The sequence below is a fragment of the Ovis aries genome, chromosome 18 (genome assembly GCF_016772045.2).
Source record: "Ovis aries strain OAR_USU_Benz2616 breed Rambouillet chromosome 18, ARS-UI_Ramb_v3.0, whole genome shotgun sequence".
Classification (NCBI taxonomy): Eukaryota; Metazoa; Chordata; class Mammalia; order Artiodactyla; family Bovidae; genus Ovis; species Ovis aries.
In genome coordinates this window covers 40,667,100-40,680,399 of record NC_056071.1, presented here as the reverse complement: position 1 = coordinate 40,680,399, position 13,300 = coordinate 40,667,100, and the positions used below count along the sequence as shown (strand labels likewise).

Genomic DNA, 13,300 nt, shown 5'->3' with positions numbered 1-13,300 from the left:
AATGTATAGATTGGAGATACCAAGAGATACCTAAAGTAAGATCTCTTCAGAGTTAAGACAAAGCCTTCCATTTCTGATCTCCACCTCATTAGCATACAATGCCTTGTAACAACAGATTTAGAGCAGAGTTGACTAGTTTTGGATTCTTTTCTGTTAATTGGATTATAATTTCTTAGGCTTCCCAAATGGTGCTAGTGGTAAAGTACTGGCCTGCCAGTGCAGGAGATGTAAGAGATACAGGTTCGATCCCTGGGTGGGGAAGATCCCCTGGAGGAGAGCTTGACAATGCACTCCATATTCTTGCCTGAAGAATCCTATGGGTAGAGGAACCAGGAAGGCTACAGTCCATAGAGTTGCAAAGAGTCAGACATGACTAAAGTGACTCGGCACACACGCATGCACAGTTGCTTAGAGTTCTTTGTAGTTTCCCATAACCACAAGAATTCCAATTGAGGACCCTCTAGGGATCCCACTTTGGAAGGATGGCATCTGGGGACTAACACATACCTACATATTCATCCTACAATTTTAAGAGGAACCCTACCAAAGACTGTATCATGTCCTTCATTGCCACATTATCCAGGAAAGCTAAATGAAAACAGATTGTGCCTTAAAGTTAGAAGTGAGCCCAGTAGATTTTCATTCCCATAAACTTCTAGGACCTGCAGGGAATTTTCCACAGCAAGAGCATCATTAAGAAAACAATAATCAACAAGTATAAATCATTTATGAGAAGCCCAGATTTGTTTTGTGCTGTTGATAATGTTGGAGCCACTAACACATTAATAAATTAATGAGCTAGGGAGTACTCTTTATAAGGCCTTTTAGTCTTATATATTTATATAAATGCCTTTTATACTTGTATAATACATATTTTCCACAAATTCAACAGCAGAGCACTAAATTGGGTGTCAAGAGCCAAGGGACTACACACACACACACACACACACACACACACTATATATATATCCAAACATGGTATCTATCTATACATACACACGCATATATATATAGCCCCTACTTAGCTAGCACAATACCTCTGTGTATTGTGCGTTTATTTGGGAATAGGAGAGTTTACTTGGACTTAACTTTACAGTGTTCATTCTTAAACTATGCATCATAATCAATAACAATAAACTCTCCAAACTGTGCTTACTATGAGTACGAAAAATCTAAGTGTACTGGTTGTGCAAAATTCTAAAGCCCATATGACTCACTGCAACCAGAATGATTTTTCTAAAGCATGAACTGAATCATCAATTCCCTGAACAAACTCTTCTGTTATCCTCAAAATAAAGTCCACTTCTCTTAATATGACTTTTTAATATAGCTTTTCATCTTCATGATATGACCTTGCTCACATTTTAGTTCAAATCCAGCTTCCTGGTCCTTTGAGCTTTTTGCTCTCTGATATTATCCTTCTCTCTCTTACCTCTGAATCTTTATGTCATTCCTTCTGTCTAGAACAGTTTCTACCTCCATTCATCAGTCTAATCCTGCTTCTTCCTCAAGTCTCAGGTTAGACTCGCGTCTCCTTGAAAGGCCTCCCTGCCTGAATTAGATGCCCCTTCTCTGACCTCCAGTGGCTTCACGTAGGCGATTGTATCTGCATGTAAGTCATGTAGACCAGAGTCTAGTCTTCGTGTCAGTCCACTTGTCTCAATCCCCCGCGAATCTCAGCCCTTTAAAGACAAAGATCATGCTTCGATCATGATTATATTCTTAGCACCTAATGCCTGGCCCACAGTTGCTGCTGCTACTACTGCTGCTGCTAAGTCACTTCAGTTGTGTCCGACTCTGTGCAACCCCATAGATGAAGCCCACCAGGCTCACCCATCCCCGGGATTCTCCAGGCAAGAACACTGGGTTGGGTTGCCAATTCCTTCTCCAATGCATGAAAGTGAACTCAATAAATATTTATAAAATAGTTGAACAAGGAACAGGATGTCAGGCTAGCACCAAAAGCTACAGGTGATATCTATGTAAACTACCAGGTGTGAGTTAACTCTGGTTCATAACTTCATTCATTCATCATAGCCTCTGGTTGACAGATTGATTCATTCATCAAAGCCTCCCATCACTATCCCTAGTTTCAAAGCCCAGCTTAGGACCTGCTTATTTACTTATAAATAATTCCTATCCTGCACCTCTGAACTGAAAACATTCTCAAATAGTCACACTTGATGATGCATTATGTGGCTTCCAAGAAAACACCCACCTCCTTTGTCTCTTCGGAGAAAGCCTGCAGAATGTCCGTCTGTCTGGTGTAGTTGCCATTGGCATCCTGCAGACCCTGCAGAATGCGCTCCCTCAGAACAAGCACTGAGACACGGAGCTGGTGCCAGAGCAGCTGCACGGCGTGGATGTCCACGATCACGTTGACAGAGTAGGACAGCAGCTTCAGAGAGAACTCTGTTTCAAGGAGGGCATGGATCTGCTCGACATGATCAGAAATATCTTCACAAATGTCCTGCAATAAAGGAAAGCGAATATATGATGACTCTTTTGCCTTAACCTGGGGTGCTGTGCTGTGCTTAGTCACTTAGTCATGTCTGACTCTTGGTGACCCTATGGGCCCATCAGTCTCCCCGGGCCATGGGATTCTCCAGGCAAGAATACTGGAGTGGGTTGCCATGCCCTCCTCCAGAGAACCTTCCCTGGGGAGGGGAACAGTAAAAAAGTCACTCCTTTACTTGACACCAATGATCAGGGCCAACAGGTCAAGGGAGCACATGCTGAACAGCGGCCTTTGTTTCAATTCAGATACACAGTCACAAGGGCTTCCCAGGTGGCGCTAGCGGTAAAGAACCCACCTGCCAATCAATGCAGGAGATGCAGGTTCAATCCCTTCCCTGCTGGGAAGATCCTCTGCAGGAGGGCATGGCAACCCACTCCAGTATTCTTGACCTGGAGAATCCCATGGACTGAGGAGCCTGGTGGTCTACAGTCCATAGGGTTGCACAGAGTTGGGACACAACTGAAGTGACTTAGCACAGAGTCACAGGCCATATTCCCAGGCCCTGGGGCTTCAGTGCAAGCAGGTAAGTTGATCATTTCCATGACACAAATAAGCTACTATTTTTTCAGATACCCACACTGAAAGTTCAGCCAAGGTAAGAGGTTACCTCACAAATCCAACCCCTGTTCTCTGTATTTACTGTTAGTTTGGGATTCAGGTAAGGGATCCAACAGGGTTTCTCTTTGCTACTGGTGGGCTCCACCAAACACAAAATATCTCAGAACAGAAGCATCCTCCTGACACCTAGGGCTTCCCTGATAGATCGGCCTGCAATGCAGGAGACCCCAGTTTGATTCCTGGGTCAGGAAGATCTGCTGGAGAAGGGATAGGCTATCCACCTCAGTATTCTTGGGCCTCCTTTGTGGCTCAGCTGGTAAAGAACCCACCTGCAATGCAGGAAACCTGGGTTCAGTCTCTGGGTTGGGAAGATCCACTGGAAAAGGGAAAGGCTACCCACTCTAGTATTCTGGCCTGGAGAATTCCATGGACAGAATTTCATGACACAACTATACAGTCAGACACTGAGCAACTTTCACTCACTCTCCTGACACCTAGCAAGAAGAAAAATGGGCTAGAGCATGGGCTTCAAAGAACTCCCAGCCATTCTCAGTGAGCCATGGGATCTCCACTGTAAGGGACGACTGTCACATTCCCACAGGGACACAACTTACAGTTAAATTTGTAATGGATATCCAAACTTTGCAAACAAAATCACTCTTAAGAAGGAACACCAGAGAAATCCCAAGAGTAAAAACAGATACAATTTGGTTTTGTTTTTAAGACTCAGACATTGAAAATAAAAACACTACTATATTAAAGTTTAAATGTCCTCCTCACATACTGTTAGGTAGGCATATTTTATCTGATATGTTGCTTGTCCTTACAAGTTTCCACATTTTCATTGTGCTGTTAGAGGCCTGCAGCATGAAATGGGTAGCAACCCTGTAATACTTACTTGAACAATTGGACTCCATTAAGCATCAAAATGACGTAAATGTCAGTGAAAAGTGCTCAATTACTCATTTTTAGTTATGTATCAGTGATTTCTTTTAAATGGAGCTTGAAATCTAAGACCTAATTGGTAATAGTGATATAAACTGGTGATAATAACTTGAAACAGATTAAAAAGTTTGAATAGGCAATGGGGGTTCTAATTAGGTAAACTTCTTAGAAAATAATATGGGCCCATGGTCTTATGCAGTCCAATAGATCCTTGAAGCAAAAACGATACTACCGTATTACATGAACATGAGAAGCAATCAGCCAGATTAGCTAGCCTTTGCTGGCCTTCAGCAAAAAACAGCAGGCCTGTAACTATCATCAGATCTTCCATGTAGCTTGGGGTCCTAGTTGATGCTTATCTGGGCATCCATTCCATTTACCCCCACAGCTCTTATTTCTGATCCTCAAACACCTCCCCCAAAGCAAATGCCCTGCATCCTTTGCCCTGTCAAGATGCTCATTTCTGTGAAGCACTGTTGCCTTGGGAAACACCCTTCCTCCCCCTGCTGACCTTTTCCAAATTCTTGTACTCTCCTGGGTAATACCCCACAATCCACTGTAAAAACATGCCTTAACTTCTTCACGAATGCTACCTCTACCTGGTCTTACCCAAACTTGACTTTGCCCAAGGCTCCTGCTTCCTCCACCACTCTCCCAGGGGAGCTGCTCATTCTCCCAGGCCTGGACTGAGAGGGGTGTAGGACAGGAGAGGGAGGGGGACCTGATGGGGCAAGAGCAGGCCTCAGTGCTGCTTTGCCACTTTCTGCTCATTACTCTTTTGCCCTCATATTAACACCCTTCTTTCTTCATAGGTGCCTACCATCTGCTAACCTTCCTGTCATCCTCCTTTACTGCTGTTATCTGCATTCTTCTCTTTCCTTCCTCTACACTAAAGAATGCATCTGGTTCACAGTTTTCTTCTTTTCCATACTGAGCATAACTGTTATCTTAGGTAATGTCAACATTCACGTCAAGGAACCAACCAACACTGTAGGCTGGAATTTCCTCTACTCCGCAGCTCCTAAGACCTTGGTGCCCACTGCACGGGGACAACTCTCCACCATAGCTCTGCTCTGGACTTCGCCATCACTCCACCTGGGGAACAATATCAGGAAGTCCCTTTTGCCACCAACCTCTTTGTCCGACTTCTTTCCTCCCATTCTCCCACTACAGGTCCTCTTCACCCTATCCAGGCCACCATTCCTCTTTTCGCATACACCTCCTGCCTCCTAGCACAGCCTCTACAGTGATCACTTCAACCACTCTACCGACAGTGTTCTCAACTTCCTCACACTTTTTGACTCCATGATTTAGAATTTGTGAGTGTTGGTCCCTTAGGCCCCATTATGATCCTACAGATGCAAAATACATCACATACTTCAGAGAGAAAAAGGTTGGAGAAACCCTTCTGCCACCTGCTCAGAATAGCTAAACAGGCATTTCTACACTCTCCCATGCCCATCCCCCTATACAAAAATTATATATATATAACCTGGGTACCATGAAACCTACATGCCAGAGCACATGCCATCTTCTCTCTTTACACATATGGCTCCCTCATAATGGACGTAGGAATGCAGTCAGAGCCAGGTCATGGGTCAGGGTGTCAGGCAAGTATCCAGAGGAAACTGTGCATAAAAGGCACTAAAGCATCCATGGTGCCAGTTAACTTAGGTTTCCATCCCCTCCTCCTCAGTAACTGTGAAATGTGAACTGGCCCTGTTCCCACACATCGGGTTAAATATTTTCTTACTTAATTCACATACAGCACAGTAGCTCCTATGGCATTCAGAAGCACAGCACAAAATGCATTGACTACATTCTGTTTATCAACTGCCCACTTCACTCAACAGCTGCTGCCGCCTGTCACTGAAACAGGACTCTCCTATGGTTACCTAGTAGCTGATACAAACACTGATGACCTGAGATTGTTTACAAATAAACTCCATCTGGTTGGCTCAGTGCTTTTCTTTTAATTTTATGTTTATGTGAGAGAGGTGCCTTTTATGGGTAAGACTGTTGTATATGTATTTTCCAGTTGTATCTTATTTCTTCTAGACAGATACAGGGCTTTTAAGACAACTATTATGTTTTTAACCAGTATCGCCAGTTTCCACCAGTGTGATATAACAGTGAGGGTGCCTTTTCTGCAAGTACTCTGACTGCCTACTATCCTAACTCCAAGCATAATTGCCAAGACTCCGGCTAACTCTCCCTCGGAGGGGATCTATTTGCTGCTTCATCATGAGGGAACCATGCTCCCTCCCAACCATTCTCAAGACATTGTGATGGCTTCCTTGTGAAATTAAAAGTATCTGTAGATCAGCATTCTGCCAAAGTGTCCCAAACTGCCCATCTTCAAGGATTCCATGAGTATGAGAAGGGAAACCTGTCCTTCCAGCAACTTCCCTGCCCAGGTCTTAACACAACACTTGGCACCCTCGTTTCACTAAGTCCCACTGATGCAGCCACTCCCACTTCTCTTTGTTTCAAAACCCCCCAGTAACTACAGCCTGCCTCTCCATAGGGACAAAACGTAATCAGCAAACATTTCTGCCTTCTTCTACTACCCAAGTAATGTTTCTTTCTCTTCCCCTCAAATAATTTCACTGTTTCTCTCAAAACACTCTTGAGGTACATTTGTATAACTGCAGGACACATTCAGATGGTTTTTCTTAAACAAACATGAATTATAGCCTGCTTTTAAAGAACATGTCTCCCTACTCCCTCTTCCATCTTTTTTCCTATCAGAATTTTAAAAACCTTGAACCCTCATCTTATTTAGAGCATACCATTACATTTAAAATAGTTTTTATTTTCTAAAAGCAGTAAGCAAGAGATAAGCAAATATAAGATGTATTGTGTGTACCTATTTTAGTCTTACTGCAAAATGCCATGTCATCATGACTGCTCACTTTCTTTACTAGCAATTGTAGAAATGAATGATTAAAAGTAAAGTGACTTTTACCCATATGCTCACCATATGTGTGCACGCTCATTAGAAAAAGCTGAGAAGAGATTCTTACCTAATACAAGTACTTTGTTTTTTAAAATGTAGATCAAGGGAATAGCACTTACTTGTTTAAAAAACTCTGTAAGTGAACCATGTGAACTAGAACTTGCAAGTTCATGCAAAAAATATTGCAGAGTATTAATGTCATCTTCAGTTGACTTTCAAAACGGCACTTTCTCCAAAAGACAGATTGATAGCTGTTCCTGTGACAAGGTATTTTTATTTCTCCCAAAGTAGACTACCTCCTCTTTTCTCCTTCCTCTCCTCTTTTCTAATGGTCCTAGTTTCTTTGTCACATTGAAAATGACTGTGAGTGATGAAGACTGGTGGGAGGGATGCTGAGACTCTAATCACCATAGTACTTCTCTCCAAAGTTTGAAGAGCTCTATGGTTGTTATCGGTGGTTATCCTTTTAATTACTAAAATTCTGCAAGTGTGAGGACCGAAATGAGATTATTAATGTAGAAATTATTTTTCTGTTATCATTAGCTGGTACTCGTCCATCTCCCTCACTGTATTATACTTTTCTGGAAGCAGAAAATGTGTGCTACTCATCTTTGTACTGCTAGGACACTGCCATACAAGTGAGCACTGTTCAAAGGATGTTTGCAGAATTGGATTCAATTGGATAAAATATTGCTATTTCACAAATCAATGTAAAATCCTTAAAAAGCAAGCACTGGCTTAGCTTCTTCTCCTAAGTATATCCACACTGATTAGTACTCTCTGCAAATGTAACTGATACTGAATTGTCTCTTGCTTTGATTAGAAGAGGTGACCAAAAAAAGCATTTTGGTTAAAAATTGTGATTTTAAAAGACTCAGAGGGTTCACTGACAAAGATGCTGCTTTAAATTCTTAATCCCAGGCTCTAGTGATTTATTTGAGATGAGAAAAATCCTGAGCAAAAAGACAAGAGGAAAACTGGCAATTGCTACTGCACACTGGAAAACCTGTTTTCTCTAATTAAGCTATTGCTTAGTCACTTTCACATTCAGTGTTTTAGATAATAGTTCAAAATCAAAGTTCATTCCCTAGTGAAAATGACAGCTGTGGCCTCAACAGCTCATCTGGAAATGGCTCAGAAGGTCTGTACTTTCCCCAGGACATTTTTACAGAACTGACTTAAGGCAGAAATGGACAGAGAAGTCAGTTCAGTTCAGTCGCTCAGTTGTGTCTGACTCTTTGCAACCCCATAGACTGCAGCATGCCAGGCTTCCCTGTCCATCACCAACTCCCAGAGCTTTCATACTGTAGTGCACTTGTTAATCGTGCAGATTTCAAAGCCGCTCCTTTTGAAGAAAAATGGGACCAAGGAATCTGCATTTTATGAAGTATGCAGTAGCTATTATGACTGTGTTGTAAGCATCACACATTGATAAACACTGAGCCATAGACAGATCCTCAGTCTAGAAATGGGACCTATATGCAAGCCGGCTGCTACACAACCATAAAAACAAAACCTCCAGCAACTTGAAGGGTAGCCTGCCACAGACACTACACAGATATCTCTGTTGGAGTACATACATTCTTTGTGTTCCAGAACACAATTTCCCACAACCTTGTTTATCCATCATGATAGATTCAGGCCACTATTCATCCACCTTCCTAGTCTCCCGAACTCCTGCAAACACACACACACACATGCACACACACACACATGCCTGCAGACATATGCATATTCCCTTGAGGCTCATTCCCATCTGCCTATACCAGTCACTACTATCTCTTCATTCCAGTCACTTAAGATTTTATTTTCTAAAAATTTATCAAAACTTTTTAGCAATTTACGTTTCTTTATCTGAGATGGGAATTTTCTAATAACTCGAAATTTTGGAGCATTTCAAGTTACAAATGGTCTTATAACTTACCTAATAATACTTTCTCTTGATCTATTCACAAACACTCTTTATACTGGGAGAAAGTTCTATTAGGGATTTCATTGCTGACTCATAGTGTGACCTTGGAAAGGTCAACCTCTTTCTTAAATGCTTTTTGTATATTTAGATCACTAAGAACATGGCACAGCTTCTAAGGATGTGTTTCTATGTCTTCCTCCCCCACATAAATATATCCACAGCAACTATCTTGGCTGTTGATTTGTATTTAAACACCTACAGCATGCCTGCTGGAAGCTAACATTATAGATACAAGTTTTTAGATCTCACATCCGGAACAGGAAATAAAATCTCATAGTATTAGAGCCCTATGAAGAACTAATTTTAGGGGCCATGGTTCACAACCTGTGACTGAGATAACAAAAAATCCATATTCTGAGGCCAATACTACCCTTTTATGTAAATAGGAGTGCATGTTGTCAATTAACCTTCTAAAAATCTCTCATTGCCTCCCAAGAACCCAATAATTTCATTTCTAGGAACTTCTGCTAAGGCAGTAATGCATTTACCTACTGAAATGCTATCACACAGTTATTCATAATGGTGAAAAAATCTAACAATCAAAAGAGAGGAGATTGGTTTAATGTGATGTGGTACCAATCCCATACAATGAAAAAATACACAGATACTAAAATATGCATTCTGGATGTCAAGAAATATTGTTAAGTGAGACAAACTAAATTATATGAGTTCTATTAAAAATTATAGTTACATATACTTTCAAGGAGAGAACTAAAAAATATGTCAAAGCTGTTTGTTCATAGTATATTCTCTAGATGGCAGCAATATAAATGATTTTAATGTATTGTTTTGTCTGCATATATTACATTTTCTCTAGTAAATACACATTTCTTCTGTGAAAAAGTAAAGTAAAAGTTAACCAACAACAAAGAAGTTAGTTTCTATGGCAACAAGTCAAGGAATAAACAGTTATGCAGAGTAAGTGATATGCAGAATCCAGTATAAACAGAGTCAATATCACTGATTGAAGAAGATCAATGTCAGAGCAACAGGACCCCCAAACTGTCAGCATTCTTTCAGTGTAGGGACAGACCTGTCACCTCATTCACAGATAGCCTATCATCATTCTCTGAGGACTCTATGTCAGGTGGCCAGGTGCTACAAGTTGAGTACTAACAAATAAATAACATGTCATTAATCAGTTGTTATTATACTCATATTATATTCATATCCTGAATATTCATTGGAAGGATTGATGCTGAAGCTGAAGCTCCAAAACTTTGGTCACCTGATGTAAAGAACTGACTCATTGGAAAAGACCTTGATGCTGGGAAAGATTGAAAACAAGAAGAGAAGGGGATGACAAAGGATGAGACAGTTGGATGGCATCACTGACTCGATGGACATGAGTTTGAGTTAGCTCCAGGAGTTGGTGATGGACAGGGAGGCCTGGCGTGCTGCAGTCCATGAGGTCACAAAGAATTGAGCACAACTGAGTGATTGAACTGAACTGAATCAGTAGTTATTAAGACTTTCAGCTCTGTTTTTGTTCTCATTGCCTTTTTTAAAGTTTAGCAGAATTGATATAAAGATATGGGTAAGGAAAAGACATTAATCACCTGAAATGAGTGAGAATTTATGTATTAATCACCTTCTCTCCCTTTTAATTTGATTGGGTTGTTCCAGAGGACAACTTCATAGATCATCAACCCTCTTCCATGTTTTTATATAAACTCACCAGGGAGGGATGTTGCTGGGGACAGATTCCATTACATAACAAAGTAAAACCTGTTCATCTCTAGGAGAGACCTCAATATCCTAGGATTCAGAATCTTCCACTTTCAAGATACTATAGTCTTTAGGTAATCACCAGGGAAGTGAATATATTTTAAAAGAACTCAGTGTTCCCTTGGGGGTATACTTTACATAACTGAAATATCAGTTCTCTACAACTGTTAAGGAATTACTGAAACACGAAACTTTTGCTAATTGATTTATATAAGCTTCTGTTTACTTCCATCAATGCAAATAATTTGTATTTGTGTGTTTGTTCTGTCCCTATGCTCATCCTTGCATCCACAGAACCACAAAGAGAAATTTGCAAACATCCAGCACATTTTCTGAAAAATCTAATGCTGAGCATCAGAGCCTATGTTTTCATAAAATGAAAACATAGAATTCAGCTTATATCTTAGTTAAGAAAATCCATTTTTGTATTTTGCCTGCTCCCCGCTTGACTGACTCTCTGTATTGGAACTACTCTTCAGCAAGCACTAGACATACAAAGCAAGGCGAAAGTTATTGAATTCCAATAATGTGGTTTTAAATCTACCTCATTGCCCTTTTCCAGAGGCCCCTTTGGGAAATAAAAATGGATCAGAATAACATATCTGACCACCAAGTGCAGCAACCATCCATTATTAATGTCCCAATGACACACCAAGATGAAAGACGGAGGAGCCATTCAAATAGTCATATAACACTGATTCAGGCTTCTCAAAGGACATTGTACTTTACTTTTTAAATCAGCAACCAGCTGAGAAATAAATTCAATTTCAATGCACTTTCCAAACTTCCAGATTAATTTTACCTATAAAATCATTTTAACCTCATTGCTTACTTAGATTGACTATAAACTTAGTGAGGAAGAACTTTCTTTTCTCTTATTACACACACAGAATCCTATTCCTATCAAACAATAAGCAGAAAGCACACAAAAGGAAAAGCAAGACCTATAAATGAGCTCTGAGCAAGCACAATGACCAACCAAACCTCAGGTTAGTCCTTTCCACATTTACCCCATGATTAATAAGCTCTCCCCAATAGCATCCTAAGTCTTAAACTTCTCTACCCTTAATTAATTGCAGACAGAAACCATTTTGTGAATGTCAAGTGAAAATTCAGATGTGTACAAGTAAATTAATGATGAGTTCAGTTCAGTCACTCAATCATGTCTGACTCTTTGTGACCCCACGAACTGCAGCACGCCAGGCCTCCCTGTCCATCACCAACTCCCGGAGTTTACCCAAACTCATGTTCATTGAGTCAGTGATGTCATCCAACCTTCTCATCCTCTGTCATCCCCTTCTCCTCCTGCCCACAATCTTTTCCAGCATCAGGGTCTTTTCAAATGCATCAGCTCTTCACATTCGGTGGCCAAAGTATTGGAGTTTCAGCTTCAACATCAGTCCTTCCAGTGAATACCCAGGACTGATCTTCTTTAGGATGGACTGGTTGGATCTCCTTGCAGTCTAAGGGACTCTCAAGAGTCTTCTCCAACATCACAGTTCAAAAGCATCAATTCATCTGCACTCAGCTTTCTTTATAGTCTAACCCTCACATCCATACATGACCACTTGAAAAACCACAGCCTTGACTAGACAGACCTTTGTTGACAAAGTAATGTCTCTGCTTTTTAATATGCTGATGAGTAATAAAATTAAAGAAATACAATACAAAGGGCAAATGACTTGGAGATACAGAAAATAACAGTAAGGAAAGGCGATATGAGAGATTTATAAGGATAAGGCAATTTACACTGTTTCTCCATGATTCAGATCTTCAGTTCAGTTCAGTTCAGTCGCTCAGTCATGTCCAACTCTTTGCGACCCCATGAATCACAGCACGCCAGGCCTCCCTGTCCATCACCACTCCCAGAGTTCACTTAGACTCGCGTCCATCGAGTCAGTGATGCCATCCAGCCATCTCATCCTCTGTCATCCCCTTCTCCTCCTGCCCCCAATCTCTCCCAGCATCAGAGTCTTTTCCAGTGAGTCAACTCTTCACATGAGGTGGCCAAAGTACTGGAGTTTCAGCTTTAGCATCATTCCTTCCAAAGAAATCCCAGGGTTGATCTCCTTCAGAATGGACTGGTTGGATCTCCTTGCAGTCCAAGGGACTCTCAAGAGTCTTCTCCCACACCACAGTTCAAAAGCATCAATTCTTCGGCGCTCAGCCTTCTTCACAGCCCAACTGTCACATCCATACATGACTACTGGAAAAACCATAGCCTTGACTGGACAGACCCTAGTCGGCAAAGTAATGTCTCTGCTTTTGAATATACTATCTAGGTTGCTCATAACTTTTCTTCCAAGAAGTAAGCGTCTTTTAATTTCATGGCTGCAATCACCATCTGCAGTGATTTTGGAAAATCACAAAAAATAAAGTCTGACACTGTTTCCACTGTTTCCCCATCTATTTCCCATGAAGTGATGGGACCGGATGCCATGATCTTTGTTTTCTGAATGTCTAGGTCCAAAAAGGGGGAGAGATGAAAGGTGGCTTACAGATAACAAAGTTTACTGTTAAAGTTTGAAAAAGGACAGGAGGGAGGAAGATGAATAAGACACGTAAAATGACACAGATGCTGCATTCAAGCACTCAGTTTAGCTCTATTGAGGGAGAAAAA

General features: G+C 41.1%; 1 protein-coding gene across 3 annotated transcripts in view; it reads right to left on the bottom strand.

Annotated features, from left to right (window-relative positions):
• AKAP6 (A-kinase anchoring protein 6) overlaps positions 1 to 13,300 on the bottom strand; it is a 501,319-nt gene that overhangs the window by 296,670 nt on the left and 191,349 nt on the right. For 2 of the 3 annotated variants that reach the window (XM_042235676.2, XM_060401786.1), the window contains exon 3: positions 2,219 to 2,470. In XM_042235676.2, the coding sequence (XP_042091610.1) occupies positions 2,219 to 2,470 (252 nt within the window). Of the gene's footprint in view, positions 1 to 1,577; positions 1,678 to 2,218; positions 2,471 to 13,300 lie in introns of those variants that run through there. The other variant, XM_060401787.1, reaches the window with a different exon arrangement.